Raw genomic sequence first — 13,691 nt, forward strand, 5'->3', positions numbered from 1 at the left:
TAGGTGGCTTGAAGGAAGCCCTTCCCTGTTATTAGAGCTCTTACTATAACATCCTGTGGATTCACAAAGCCATTTCTAGGTGACTCTTCTCAGTCCTTTTCCTGGAATGGCCTAGTCTTCTGTCATTCTGCTTTTGACTTAATTAAGCCCTCCTAGGAGAGCTCCAGCTCTAGAAAATGTCAGGCTAGGAGGGTGGTATATGCTCGTATCACCATGATCTGGTTCCTGGAGACTATGATCTTGACTCTGGGAGCCTAAGGAATTGAAGCTCCTGGCATCTTTATTTTTCTGGATTCATCATGGCTAACGGCATCTTGATCAAGTGCCTCAATTCCTATCTATATAACCTGAGTTCTTCTCTTTTTTCACTCTGGTCTTTCACAGTCATCTTAGCGTATCCTGTGTTGAAGAAATAAAATATTTAGGACTGCTTGAAGAAAGGTGATATATGAATATAGAAGATTATTTTGTGATTATTATTTTTGTTGATGGTAGAGTGGAAGAATTCATATTATCTAGACATTTTCTTCTCACCTAAGTGTGTTGGTTATCTTGACAAATCTATTGAAGTGAAATGAAAGTATATTAAACATCTCCTCTTTGGGTTTTCTAGGAAGAATATTCGGAAATCAGGAAGGTAGGCTAGATGTCCTTCAGATATTACTCCTAATCATTTGAATATTTAATCCATTTTCTCTTTGAACTAGTAGAAAGCAAGATTCAGTTGAACAGAAAAATGATTCTTAATGTGAGGAAAAAGTAGAACCGAAGGAAGTTCATTTATTAGTTATGGCCTAATGATCGAAAACCCTTATGAATATAATCTTCCATTACAAATCGGGAAGCTTGGTCTAATTTTTGTTTCTGCTTCTGATTTTTAGCATGTGTTGTATCATCAATTCCTCCCTTTTGTTTTCTCCATTGTAAATGGGATAAAAGTCTTTTGTCTTTCCTTTACCTGTTGGTTTCCTTAGCTGGGTCATTATGTTCCTCTGAGAGAAATGTTATTTAAATGATGGATGTGATTTTTATTTAGACTTTAAGTTGAATTTAAAACAATTGGTCCATTGTCTCACTCTTGACTTAGTTCTAGCTAATAAATCTTCTCCAGGGAAGCCTGGCTGCCCTCTGTCAATAACACCTGCTTGTGGGTTCCTTTCAGGTTTAAACCATGATTCCTGTTACTGAGCTCCGGTACTTTGCTGATACTCAGCCAGCTTACCGAATCCTGAAACCTTGGTGGGATGTCTTCACAGATTACATATCCATTGTCATGCTGATGATTGCAGTATTTGGGGGGACCCTTCAGGTCACCCAGGACAAGATGATCTGTCTCCCTTGTAAATGGGTTACTAAAGACTCCTGCAATGATTCCTTTCAAGGCTGGTCTACTCCTGCCCCAGATCCCACCTATTACAACTCTACAATCCTTGCCTCTCCAGACCCAGGGCCCAAAGGAATCAAATACGACCTCGATCGGCATCAGTACAACTATGTGGATGCGGTATGCTATGAAAACCGGCTCCACTGGTTCGCCAAGTATTTCCCCTATTTGGTGCTGCTCCATACACTTATCTTCTTGGCGTGCAGTAACTTTTGGTTCAAGTTTCCCCGGACCAGCTCCAAACTGGAGCACTTTGTCTCTATCCTGCTGAAGTGTTTTGACTCCCCTTGGACTACCCGGGCACTCTCGGAGACGGTGGTGGAGGAGAGCGACCCTAAGCCAACCTTCAACAAGATGAATGGCTCTATGGACAAGAAGTCATCCACTGTGAGTGAAGACGTAGAGGCTACTGTGCCCATGTTACAGCGGAGCAAGTCCAGAATTGAGCAAGGCATTGTTGACCGTTCAGAGACAGGGGTGCTGGACAAGAAGGAAGGGGAGCAGGCCAAAGCTCTCTTTGAGAAGGTAAAGAAATTTCGGACTCACGTGGAGGAGGGGGACATCGTCTACCGCCTCTACATGCGGCAGACAATCATCAAGGTGATCAAGTTCATACTAATCATTAGCTACACGGTGTACTATGTCAACAATATCAAATTTGATGTTGACTGCACTGTAGACATTCAGAGCCTGACAGGCTACCGCACCTACCGCTGTGCCCACCCTCTAGCCACTCTCTTCAAGATCCTGGCTTCTTTCTATATTAGTCTGGTGATCTTCTATGGCCTGATATGCATGTATACCCTATGGTGGATGCTCCGGCGATCCCTCAAGAAGTACTCATTTGAGTCCATCCGGGAGGAGAGCAGTTACAGCGACATCCCTGATGTGAAGAATGACTTTGCCTTCATGTTGCACCTTATAGACCAGTATGACCCCCTTTATTCCAAGCGCTTTGCTGTCTTCCTTTCAGAGGTGAGTGAAAATAAGTTACGGCAGCTGAACCTCAACAATGAGTGGACATTGGAGAAGCTGAGGCAGCGTATCACCAAGAACTCCCAGGATAAGCTGGAGCTGCACCTGTTCATGCTGAGTGGGATTCCGGACACAGTCTTTGACCTCATTGAGCTGGAGGTGCTCAAGCTGGAGCTCATCCCTGATGTGACCATCCCTCCCAGCATCGCCCAGCTCACCAGCCTCAAGGAGCTTTGGCTCTATCATACAGCAGCCAAGATCGAGGCCCCTGCCCTGGCCTTCCTGAGGGAAAACCTCAAGGCCTTGCACATCAAGTTCACCGACATCAAAGAGATCCCTCTGTGGATCTATAGCTTAAAGACCTTGGAGGAGCTCCATCTAACTGGCAACCTGAGTGCTGAGAATAACCGCTACATCGTGATAGATGGTCTGCGGGAGCTGAAGCGGCTCAAGGTCCTGAGGCTCAAGAGCAATCTGACCAAACTGCCACAAGTGGTCACGGATGTGGGGGTCCACCTCCAGAAGCTTTCCATCAACAATGAAGGGACCAAGCTGATTGTCCTCAACAGCCTGAAGAAGATGGTGAACCTGACTGAGCTGGAGCTAATCCGCTGCGACTTGGAACGCATCCCACATTCCATCTTCAGTCTCCACAATCTGCAGGAGATCGATCTGAAGGACAACAACCTCAAGACCATAGAAGAGATCATCAGTTTCCAGCACCTACATCGCCTCACCTGCCTTAAGCTGTGGTACAACCAAATTGCCTACATCCCTATCCAGATTGGGAACCTCACCAACCTGGAACGTCTCTACCTGAACCGCAACAAGATAGAGAAGATCCCTACCCAGCTCTTCTACTGCCGCAAGCTACGCTACCTGGATCTCAGTCACAACAATCTGACCTTTATCCCTGCTGACATTGGACTGCTACAGAATCTTCAGAATTTGGCTGTGACGGCCAACCGGGTAAGTTCATGGTAGGATAATGGTCGGGGAGAGAGCTTGAGATGAAGCAGGTGATGACAACTTTTGTTCTATAGAGCCTTAGATTTTATAGGATATTTTCTTCTTGAATTATAGTCAGGTGAATCTGGAGTCTGAGGCAATTAGGGCTAGGGTTAGCTTTAGGAAGGGATTTGTAAATAAAATCAGATTTAGTATTTGGGTAGTCAGAGTTTAGGGTTAATATCAGACTAAGGGAACTTTAGGGAGGTGACAAGAGTCAGAGGCAGCAGTTAAGAATTATTATCAGAATTCTTGCTAGGAGGCACAAGTAGGGTTAGAATTAGGGCTATTGAGTGGGCATGTTAAATTGAGTGTAAGGGTTAGTCTAAGAGTCAAGGTTAGTTTAAGAGGGCTAGCATCTTATTCAGTGGCAGAGGCATAGTAGGAGGCACATCCAGAGGCTTATGGTGAGAATCTGATTAGAAATTGGAGACCTGTAGGGTCTGAGTCTGAGTCAATTCAGGTCAAGTTCAGGTTTACGGTGAGGATTGGGATGCTTGGGGGGAAGGGGGAGGAGGAGATATTTTCTTCATCATGGCCCCAGGAAGTAGATAGTATTGTAGTAGTGTTAAATATTATTATTTTCATTTTATAAATGAAGAAACAGAAGGTCAGGTAAAGTAACATGGCCAAAGTCATTACAACCAAGTAGGTGTCAAAACCTACTAGGCTCTAACACCTGTATTTTCTATTCTACTTTGCTGGTATATTTTTAGACAGCAACTTGTGAAAACTTTAATGTGTAAATTAATTTGTTTTAATGAATATTGGTGGGAGATAGAAGAATAGTTGAAGAACTATTTAGTTCCCTCAAAGAGATTACTGTCTAGCTGTGAAAATAAAGCATGGAAAGGGGATAGGATTGAAGAAAAGTACTTTAGTTAGGCATTTTAAAAATAACTCTTGTACAGAGTGGACCCAATGCAAAGGAGGCCTGCAGTAAGATCAGTGAAATGAATTAATCAGGATTTTGAAAGTAACTTTTTTTTTTTTTTTAAAGAATCTTAGAGAAGAAAGGAGAGAGACATAGATTAGCCAGAAGTTAAAGGAGCTTAATTCATACAAAGAGATTGTCATTTCTGTGATTGTTTCTTTACCTTTCCTAGGAATCACATTTATCAAAAAAGCATGCATGAAAAACAAAGAATTAAGAGCTGAGGTTACTTGCTACCTCAATAATAAGTTGTGGCTTGATTGGGAGCCTGGGCAAATCCACTGTTCAAGTCTAATTCCTTTGTCATAGAGGTTCTTCATGAGATTCATGAACCCTTGTGGTATTGATTTCAACAAGTCCATGAACTTAGATGAGAAAGAAAATTATGTCTTTATTTTCACTTACCTCTAATTGAAATTGAGAATTTCTTTTTATTTAAAAGGGTTCTGAGAGGAAGGGGGATCCACAGCCTTCACAGCATAGGGCTGAGAACTACCTCAATGAAAAAGGATCATTGAGGGAAGGGTATTGATAGCTGAAATGAAAGCAGGGTTTTTAAAAAGTTAGAGATAGGAAGATGAATTTAATGTTCCCTTTTACTTTCACCATAGTAGTGCATGATACTGTGAGATTTAAAAAGTATCCAAATACTCAATTTAAAAGACTTGGACTTTTCTCTCATTTGCCTTTCTTGGAATAAAAGTATATGCAACACAGAGCATATTGTGAGACTTTTCATAAGGTATATTCAGAATAACCCTCTTAGGCTTGGTGGTATTAACCCCCTAGAGGGTTTATGACAGTTTGGAATTTGTGCCTGGGACACCTGTAGTCCTGAATTAGGAAGAGCTTGTAATTTTATTATACCCTCACAGTCTTGGGTGTGGTTGGATTAAGGACATTTTGCTGAGATAGGGTGGGACCTACAGAGAGACCTAGTGGTTTTTGTGGTTTAAGTTTCTTAAACAACATCACAGTTGTTTCTATGTACTTCCTAACCCCGAGGAGAATCATATATATTGAAGTTTGCCTTTTTGGGAATTTGTGGAGCATTTTGATTGGGTTAAATGAGTGGATGCCAAAGGGTTTATTATCTGCTTTGGACCTCTCTAGTACTGAAACAAGAATAAGCAAGAGCATTGGTAATATGTTGACATCCATTACTTAATTCTTCTGGAGTTAGAGCTATATGGAACCTAAAAATGTTATATATATTGTATCTCTGGCCTAGAGGACCTTGCCTGAATTGGCCAAGAACCAAGTGCATTCTCTAAGATCTCTTAGGTTAGAGATCTCCAACCTTCCTTTCTGTGAATTTAATCACTTAATAAGAAGTTTTCCCTTTCTGTCATAACTTTCTTCCATTAAAATCCTTCAGTGATGTTTCATCATAAGATGAAAGTAACCTTGGATTCTTGAAGGCCCAGCCAGTGAGAAAAATGAGTTCTGGCTATTTTGCCAAGCTGGAAAAACTTTGAATATGGGTTCAGTGACAAGGTGTGTGTGTGTGTGTGTGTGTGTGTGTGTGTGTGTGTGTGTGTGTGTGTATATGTATTTGTGTGTGTGTGTGTGTGTGTGTGTGTGTGTGTGTGTGTGTGTGTGTGTGTGTGTATATGTATTTGTGTGTGTGTGTGTGTGTGTGTGTGTGTGTGTGTGTGTGTGTGTATGTGTGTGTGTGTATATGTATGTATTTATCCTAGGGCTAGACTAGCTAAGTTTGGAGAAACTCATCATGGATTGGATATGTACACAGGGATGAATTTTACATCCCTATAAATTCTCCAAGACCAACAAAAGTCACAGGTCCTCTAAGTAGGAAACTTCAACTGTGGTGAAGTGTCGACACATCTTACCAACTCCTTTCCTTAGAGACAGAGAACAGAGGCTCAGTGCCTCTTGAGAATAATTCCACAAATAACTTGAGACAGTAATACTTTCTTCCCTTCAGACTATCAAATTCTTTAATCTTTCCTCAAGGGAGCACTTTAATATCTTAGGTTGGAAGTAGCATCAGTTAAGGAGGAGATAGGAAGAGTGGGTAGAGCAGAGAATTGTAAAGTTAGAGCCACTGGGGATTTGGAGCGCTCACCCAGTCCAATTCCCCCATTTCTAAGATTCAGGCTCAAAAATAGAGAAATAAAAAAACATGTAAGTCATATAATGAAATGGTAGCAGAGCCAGATCTAAGATTAGCATGATACTGTAGAAAAGGGACTGGGCCTGAAGTCAGAGAACTTGTGTTCATATTCTCCATTTATTACCTATATGATTTTGGGCAAGTCACTTTCTTTAAACTCTTGTTTTCCTTATCTACTAAATAAAGAGGTTTGATTAGATAGATTCTCAGGGCTAATTAAATCTACAACCAAGGGAATTCAGTCCAATTGTTCAAAATCCCTTGTTCCCTGTCTTACCTTCCCTGTATAGGAACAGTGGGCAGGCCCAACTTAAACTAGGCCTGTGGGAGCTTAAGGCTTTGTGGTGGAGGGAGTAGTATCTTTGATATAGGGGAAAACTTCAGGCTCCCAAGAACTCTCTTAACCATCCCAGAGATGCTGTATTGTCTGCCAACTCCCTTCCTGAAAAATTGGTTCTCCAGCTTGTCCTTCTTTTGTTTGGACTTTTGGCAGTCTTCGGCTCATTCTATAGAAAAAAAGGGCTCTTAAGAGAAAAGGAGGATGTGGAATGTGTGTTTCCAGAAACCCTTAGAAATTTGAAAGCTTAGTTAGCAATCTGCTTAATCATTCCCTATGTTTTTAACTAAACCTCTTCTGAGAACTAGGTATGTTTACATTTAAATGGACTGTTTTGTTGTTAACCTGATCCTCCTGCCTTTTCTCAGTTCTTTAGCATCCAGAATTCTAGCTTGAAGCAGAACTCACCTGAGTGTGAGACTCACATACACACCTCCGTACTTCTCCCTCTTTAGGATTCTCTGTTCCATTTAGATAAGACTGATGTCTCTTAGGAGTAGGGTCTTTCCTGAGCTGCTGAGACTACATATCCCCAATGTGACATCATCTAGTCCTTTATCACCTCATATCTGCACTAGTGATAACCTTTTGAGATCATATATCCCCAATGTGAGAATTGGGGTTGGGTTAAACTCGATCAATCCAACAAATTTATTAAGGCACTTTGCTAAATCTTGGGGAGATAGACATGAAAAGTGATGGTTGTTGCTTTTGTACTAATTGACTCTATTCCTGCACTAATTTTATCCCTCTACGTCATGGAGCCCCTCTTCTGTGCAGCTCAAGTACATCCTTTTACATAAAACTTTTCCTAATACCCCCAACTGCCATATATTCTAACTACCTTCCATATATTATATATATGTTCTGTTTATATTTAACTATGTATGTTTTGTCTCTCAAAAGATTGTCAGCTTCCTGAGAATAAAAATCATTTAATTGTTTGTATCTGTATGCCCAATTCTAGCATCATACTTCACACTTAATAGATGCTTAACAAATGCCTGTTGGTTGACTGGGTGATATCTGGTGGGAAGAGTAGCATGCAAAGGTATTACGAAGTAAGGAGAACAAAGAAGAGATGAGAATACTGAAGGAAGATTTGAGAAAGGTGAGAAAAATAACAATTGGAGGCAGGTAACGTTGCATCTGAACTAAGTCCTAAAAGATGAAATGAAGAAATGGTGTGCATTCTAGGCTTTAAAGACTATTTGTCTCAGTGCCTGCAGGCAGTTTTTGAAAAAGATAGTAGCCTATTTTGGCTGAACATCAAACATGAAAGGGAATAATGTGAAATTAGGCTTAAAATGGAAGTCAGAATGTGATTTGGATTAGATGGAATTAAATTAGATTCATTGGAGGTTTTTAGTCCCTTTATTTTGATCTAATTGTCTTTCCCAGATTTGAACAAAGAGGAAAAAATGGTTGACTAAATATCATTGACTTGGGAGGTACCTGACTACTCCTCTATCAGCAGTAGATATCAGCATCCAGGCAGCAGCATCGTTGTGCAAACCACCTGCCAGAATAGAATATAGATTGATTTCTAAGTGATTTCATGGACTGTGCTTCCCCCCAAGTCCCAGGGAGGATATTTGACATCTGGAACCCATCTTCTCCGGGAGAGTACTTAATAACTTCCTGATGAATGTGGCCCAAGGTTCGGGGCTGATCTTGGTGACTATGAGCTTCTAGCTAAGAGGATTAGAAAACATGAGATGTAGAAGGACCTTCAGAGATGTCCCGTATGTACAGAAGAGGAGTGGAACTCGAGAAGATGATGTGGCTCATCCAGGACACCCAATGGTCCTGTTATGATGGGTGGCCTGTCTCCTTTGTAAAAGTAGGAGGTGAAGACATCTGTTGAGAGAGAGGGGGAAAAGTGAAAGAGGAAGTCCAAGGTGAAGAAAAGGATATAGTTCAACAAACATTTATTAAGTGCTTACTTTGTACCAGTCCCTACACTAAATGCTAGGGATACAAGTTCAGCTATAAGTTCTTGTCCTCCAGAAGCTTTCAGTCTACTGGGGGCAAACCACACACACACACACACAAGTGAAACTAGAACTAGGAGAACTTAGTTGTTTCCATTGGATCTGCCCTGGTTAGGGGGATACCCTAATCTGGTTCAAGAATCTGTGGAAACATCTATATGTGATGAAATGGGCTGGCAAACACAGCCTCAAACCGTCTGGGTCCTTATTTCTGCTTTAGGTTTCTCTGCCCATACCCACAGCTGAACCAAGCTGAACCCAGAACTTGGTTTTTTATACAACCCTTTTGGACAGATTATGTGTCTCTCTCCTTTCCTCTTTCTCCCTCTTCCCTTTCTTCCTCTCTTTTCCCCCTTCTGCTCCTCCCTCCCTAAAAAACTAAACAACTGGACCTGTTTTTCCATTAAAGAATCACATGAAGGAAGACAATCTGGTGAGAGAAGATAGCAGGCATAGGGCCATACAATGACTGAAAAAAACTCCCTGGGATGAGAAGAGGGTTTTCAAAAGGAACTTAAGTTCAATTTCCATTGTGCTATCTATTCATCCACCTACCGGGTTTGGTGTCACAAGAAATATTGCCATTTACCTACTCAGAGAATCCCTGATGTCTAGATGCTTGACCTCTTGTTATTAGAGGCAGCCTTGTGACTATGGGATTTTACTAGGGAAAGGGTGGAAACTCGATTGGAACTAGAATCTGAACCACCTCTCCTACCCTATTCCCCCTTAAACTCCTTCAACCACCACCACCATCACCACTATCACTGTTCTTTAGATGTGGGTTCAGTGGCTTTGGTGTATTCCAGACTTCTGGGGATCTGATATTAGCATCCAGCTTTTTGCTAGTAAGGCTGTCCTTCTGACAGTCTGTCTGTCTCCCTCCAGGGAGAGGCCGATTTTCCTGACCTTGAAACTGTAAGATTTGGTGTTTTGGAAAAGAATGAACCTGTACTATAGTAGCCATCTTTGTACGTACTCCTCCTTTAACTTTGAACAGGTCATTGTAATTCAAAACTTCTTCTTAATAGTCTTTAAACTGTGTCAGTCACCTACTCGGGGTGAAGCTACTGCATCTACTCTGGGCAAGGGGAAAGGAACTGAATATGAAACCAGGGTAGGTGTTTTCATTTTTTCAAAAAAACATCTTCAGTCTGAAGAGACAAAGGTAGAGTGAATGGGGGAGCGTTCTTTAAAGGAAATGGGGAAGAAAGGCTAAGTGAAGGCCCAGCCTGAGAATCCTGGGGGGAATTCAGAGATCATCTAGGTCAACACCCTTTTGCAAATAAGGGAACTGAAACCAAGGCCCATGAGAATTATTTTGTCCAGGGCCATCTGCCTTTTTGGGGGTCAGAACCAGAATTGGAGCTCAGGCCTTCTGATTGCTATTCTAATGGTCTTTTTTCTTTATCAAATCTTAAGTTAGAACTAAGGCTCTTCTCCTCCTCCTCTGAAGTTTAAGAAGTGGTTGTAGAACCAAGAGAAAAAAGTCATATTTGACATATTTGAACTATTGAATCTGGAATTCATTGCTACCAACCCCCACACCCCTGAGAAATGTACAGATCAGAAATATAAATAGGCCTAAGAAGGGTTTAAAGAAATCCCTGGTGATAGATGCCGGATGGATGTGACTATTAAAGGAAGCTGGGGGCTTTTGCTGACCTTCATGGATAGCTGCTAGAACTCCTTGTTCTCTGAATAGAGTGGGGGAGTATTGTCCCCAAGAGGTCTGCTGAAGCTAGGGGAAGAAGGCCCTCCCAAAAAAACTTTTGCCCCAGGGAACTGTGGCTCCAAGATTGAACCAGTGATTGTCCTAAGATTTTCTTTAGCCTAAGTAATCTTATCTTGGAGAGAGAGGGGAATTAAGTTGTCTTATTTTACCTTGACTCCCCAAGAATATTGTGGTATGATAGGACTGCTATTGTGGTGTGATAGGACTTGCCCCTGTGCATTCCAGGATTGTTCAGCAACAGAAGAAAAGGTAGTTAACTCCTTTTGGGAGAAATGAACTGGCAGCTCTTTGTATTCCAGAATATAAGAGGTGAGGGGGTCAATTGGAAGCAGTAGCATGAACCACTTCTACTAAAGGGCAGGAATACTGACCTGCCTTGGTAAATCTTTGGATTAATCATGTCATCAGCTCAGAAGGCTTCAGTTGTTCAGTAAAAACAAAAAGAACTCATAGAATTGATCAATAGATGCACAAGATAAGTAGCAAATATCATATTGGCTATAATAATCAAATGTTATAACTGTTCTCACTAGCATTTGCAAGGGTGGGAGAGAGGTGAGGGGGTCAATTGGAAGCAGTAGCATGAACCACTTCTACTAAAGGGCAGGAATACTGACCTGCCTTGGTAAATCTTTGGATTAATCATGTCATCAGCTCAGAAGGCTTCAGTTGTTCAGTAAAAACAAAAAGAACTCATAGAATTGATCAATAGATGCACAAGATAAGTAGCAAATATCATATTGGCTATAATAATCAAATATTATAACTGTTCTCACTAGCATTTGCAAGGGTGGGAGAGAGTGGTGCAGGGTAAAGTCTGAAAGGAATTAAAGGGGAAAATGTGACCCAGAGATGGTGGGTAGTTGGGGGATGGAGATTGGTGAGTCTGAAGGTTTATGGGCTTCTGGAACTGAAATTTCTTCTCTCTTGCCCTCTTTTTCAGATTGAGGGCCTTCCACCTGAACTCTTCCAGTGTCGGAAGCTTCGGACCTTGCATCTGGGTAATAACGTGTTACAGTCACTGCCATCCCGGGTGGGTGAGCTGACCAACTTGACCCAGATTGAGCTTCGGGGCAACCGGTTGGAATGCCTGCCTGTGGAGCTGGGGGAGTGTCCCCTTCTGAAGCGGAGCGGCTTGGTGGTGGAGGAAGATCTGTTTAATACCCTGCCCCTGGAGGTGAAGGAGCGGCTGTGGAGGGCAGACAAAGAGCAGGCCTGAACCCCCTCTGGAGAGTCCAGGGGACATTCCCAATGCTGCTGGCGTAGGCAATGCTGAGCCCATTCCATTCCAGGCCCGCTTCCAAACTCACCTCCCCCCCTACCGCCATCCTCTCACATTGGACTAGCCAAGAAATCCTTGAGTGCTGAGGCCGGAGATAAGCCAAGCTGGCCCAGCAGAGTGGAGAGCAGGCTGATCCTCCTGCACCAAGCAAGGCAACCAATGCTCCAGGATCATAGAGCTGAAGAGCGAACAGAAGCCAGTGGAAGCTGCCATCAGATTGGGCACCGGCAGTAAAAAGAGCTGGTCCTGCTCTGCCCGGGGCAGACCAGAGGACCAGGCAGTATTTGGACAGTCAGGGTCAGGGGATCAGGAGGGCATCTTCGGGGGATGTTTCTCTCCCAGTAGCTGAGTTAGGACCAGGGGGCCTAGACTCACTTTAGGGGAGTTGATGATTGTTATCTAGCTATTGGTATTTATTTTTTTCCCTTCTCCTCTGGCCTGCCCCCTTTCTTCCCAAATAACTTATACATTCCCTTGAAAGCTCAGTGCAGATAATAGGGTGTTTGGGGTAATAGGTTTTTTTTTTTTCCCTTATTTTGTTTTTTAATGACATTAGAAGTGCATTTTTCCCCCTAACCCCATTTTCTAGCCAAAAGATCCAGCTGTGACCCTGCTTTTGGACAGTTTCCCTGCTCTGTCCTCCATGCTGCTAAAGGTCTGACCCAGAGGTCAGGGGTGAAAAGAGGAGGGTCATGAGGACTGAGCTGGTTTTCCAAAACTTTGCTATGGTGCCTGCAACAAGTTAAGTGGGATAAGAAGAAAAGTCTGAAACTTGTCCACTGAGACATGTCTGAGTTTTTGTGGAAGTTTTAGATCCTTTTTTCTTTTTTTAAGGATTCTTTTTTAAAGCAAAATGTTTTTTAAATTTTGGTTTGGGTATTAAAAATAAATAAAACTTAAAAAAAAAAAAAAAAAAAGACACTAAGGGCCAGTAGATAGGAACATCTCAGGATAGGGCGGTGGTTTCCCTTGTGCAAAGCAACAGGACAACATTGAATTGTGTTTCCTTTTCCCTCGAGGTTTGGGAGGTGTTGCCAGCATCTTCCGTGAACTTGGACCAAAAGGTCTGTTTTTTCCTCTCTGATCTTGGGGTGGACTTTTTTTTCCCCCTTTTCTGGCATTCTGGCAGCAACTCTTGGTCTGTTTCTGCTGTTCCCTTCCTGTTTGTTGGGCAGCAGAAATCAGGCTTTGGAGCAGCATAGAGATAGGGCAATCATGTTGGCAATTCCCTGAACGAACCTGGTGCTCTGTCATTCCCTTGTCCTCTGTCCCCAGCCCCACTTCACTCCATACAGTGTTAAGGAGCAGTACCGTTAGCAGTAGATAAACTCTACCTGGAGGCAGTTCACTGGCATCATGCCTGGAAGACAGGACTCTGGGCTTGCCTAACATCACTGGCCTATTTTGCTTCCACTCCTGAACTCTCCTTCAGCTCCGTGGTGTGGCTTCCATGTGATAGCTGCCATTAGCTGCAAATGCAAGGGGCCATGTGGAAACCTTTGCCATGGTCTACGGTAACCGCCATCACACCCCATTAGTGGGGACATAGCACGGGAGGGGAAGAGGCTCTGAAAGTAGTTCTCAGTCTCTTCCCAGACCTCCCATTCCTGTAGAAGAGGTGAGGGATGGGGCTTTTACTTTAATGCCAATTTCTTTCCCTGGGCATGTTGCCAAACCAGCCTGGGGTGGAGTGAAGCCAGGGTGCCACCTTGACCCTGCCTTAGATCACTTGGGACACTAGGGCACGTTTTAGCGTCTCTCGTCTTAATGATTTTTTTCTGCATTGGTTGTAAACTTATGAGATAATGCACACTAGAGACTCTGACAACCATGAAGCAATCCGTTACAGTTGGGTCTGGACTCGCTGACTCAGTTCACATATCCAATAAAGCTATGACATCAAAA

General features: G+C 42.7%; 2 protein-coding genes across 9 annotated transcripts in view; one reads left to right on the forward strand and one right to left on the reverse strand.

Moving 5' to 3' along the window:
- The window catches only part of KYAT1 (kynurenine aminotransferase 1), an 82,244-nt gene extending 74,969 nt beyond the window's left edge, over positions 1-7,275 (reverse strand). The window contains exon 1 of one of the 3 annotated variants that reach the window (XM_074284920.1): positions 7,184-7,275. Coding sequence is in view for 1 of the 3 variants with exons in the window: in XM_074284909.1 (XP_074141010.1) it covers positions 7,184-7,245 (62 nt within the window). In the remaining 2 variants the exon portion in view is untranslated. The remainder of the gene's footprint in view (positions 1-7,183) is intronic. The other 2 variants (XM_074284917.1, XM_074284909.1) reach the window with 2 other exon arrangements.
- Positions 1-13,691, forward strand: part of LRRC8A (leucine rich repeat containing 8 VRAC subunit A) — a 38,666-nt gene extending 24,975 nt beyond the window's left edge. For all 6 annotated transcript variants that reach the window (XM_074284903.1, XM_074284905.1, XM_074284906.1 and 3 more), the window contains 2 exons: positions 1,163-3,328; positions 11,448-13,691. In XM_074284903.1, coding sequence (XP_074141004.1) covers positions 1,172-3,328; positions 11,448-11,723 — 2,433 coding nt within the window. In that variant the 5' untranslated portion in view covers positions 1,163-1,171 and the 3' untranslated portion in view covers positions 11,724-13,691. The remainder of the gene's footprint in view (positions 1-1,162; positions 3,329-11,447) is intronic.

Source organism: Sminthopsis crassicaudata, chromosome 2 (assembly GCF_048593235.1).
Source record: "Sminthopsis crassicaudata isolate SCR6 chromosome 2, ASM4859323v1, whole genome shotgun sequence".
In the NCBI taxonomy this organism is placed as follows: Eukaryota; Metazoa; Chordata; class Mammalia; order Dasyuromorphia; family Dasyuridae; genus Sminthopsis; species Sminthopsis crassicaudata.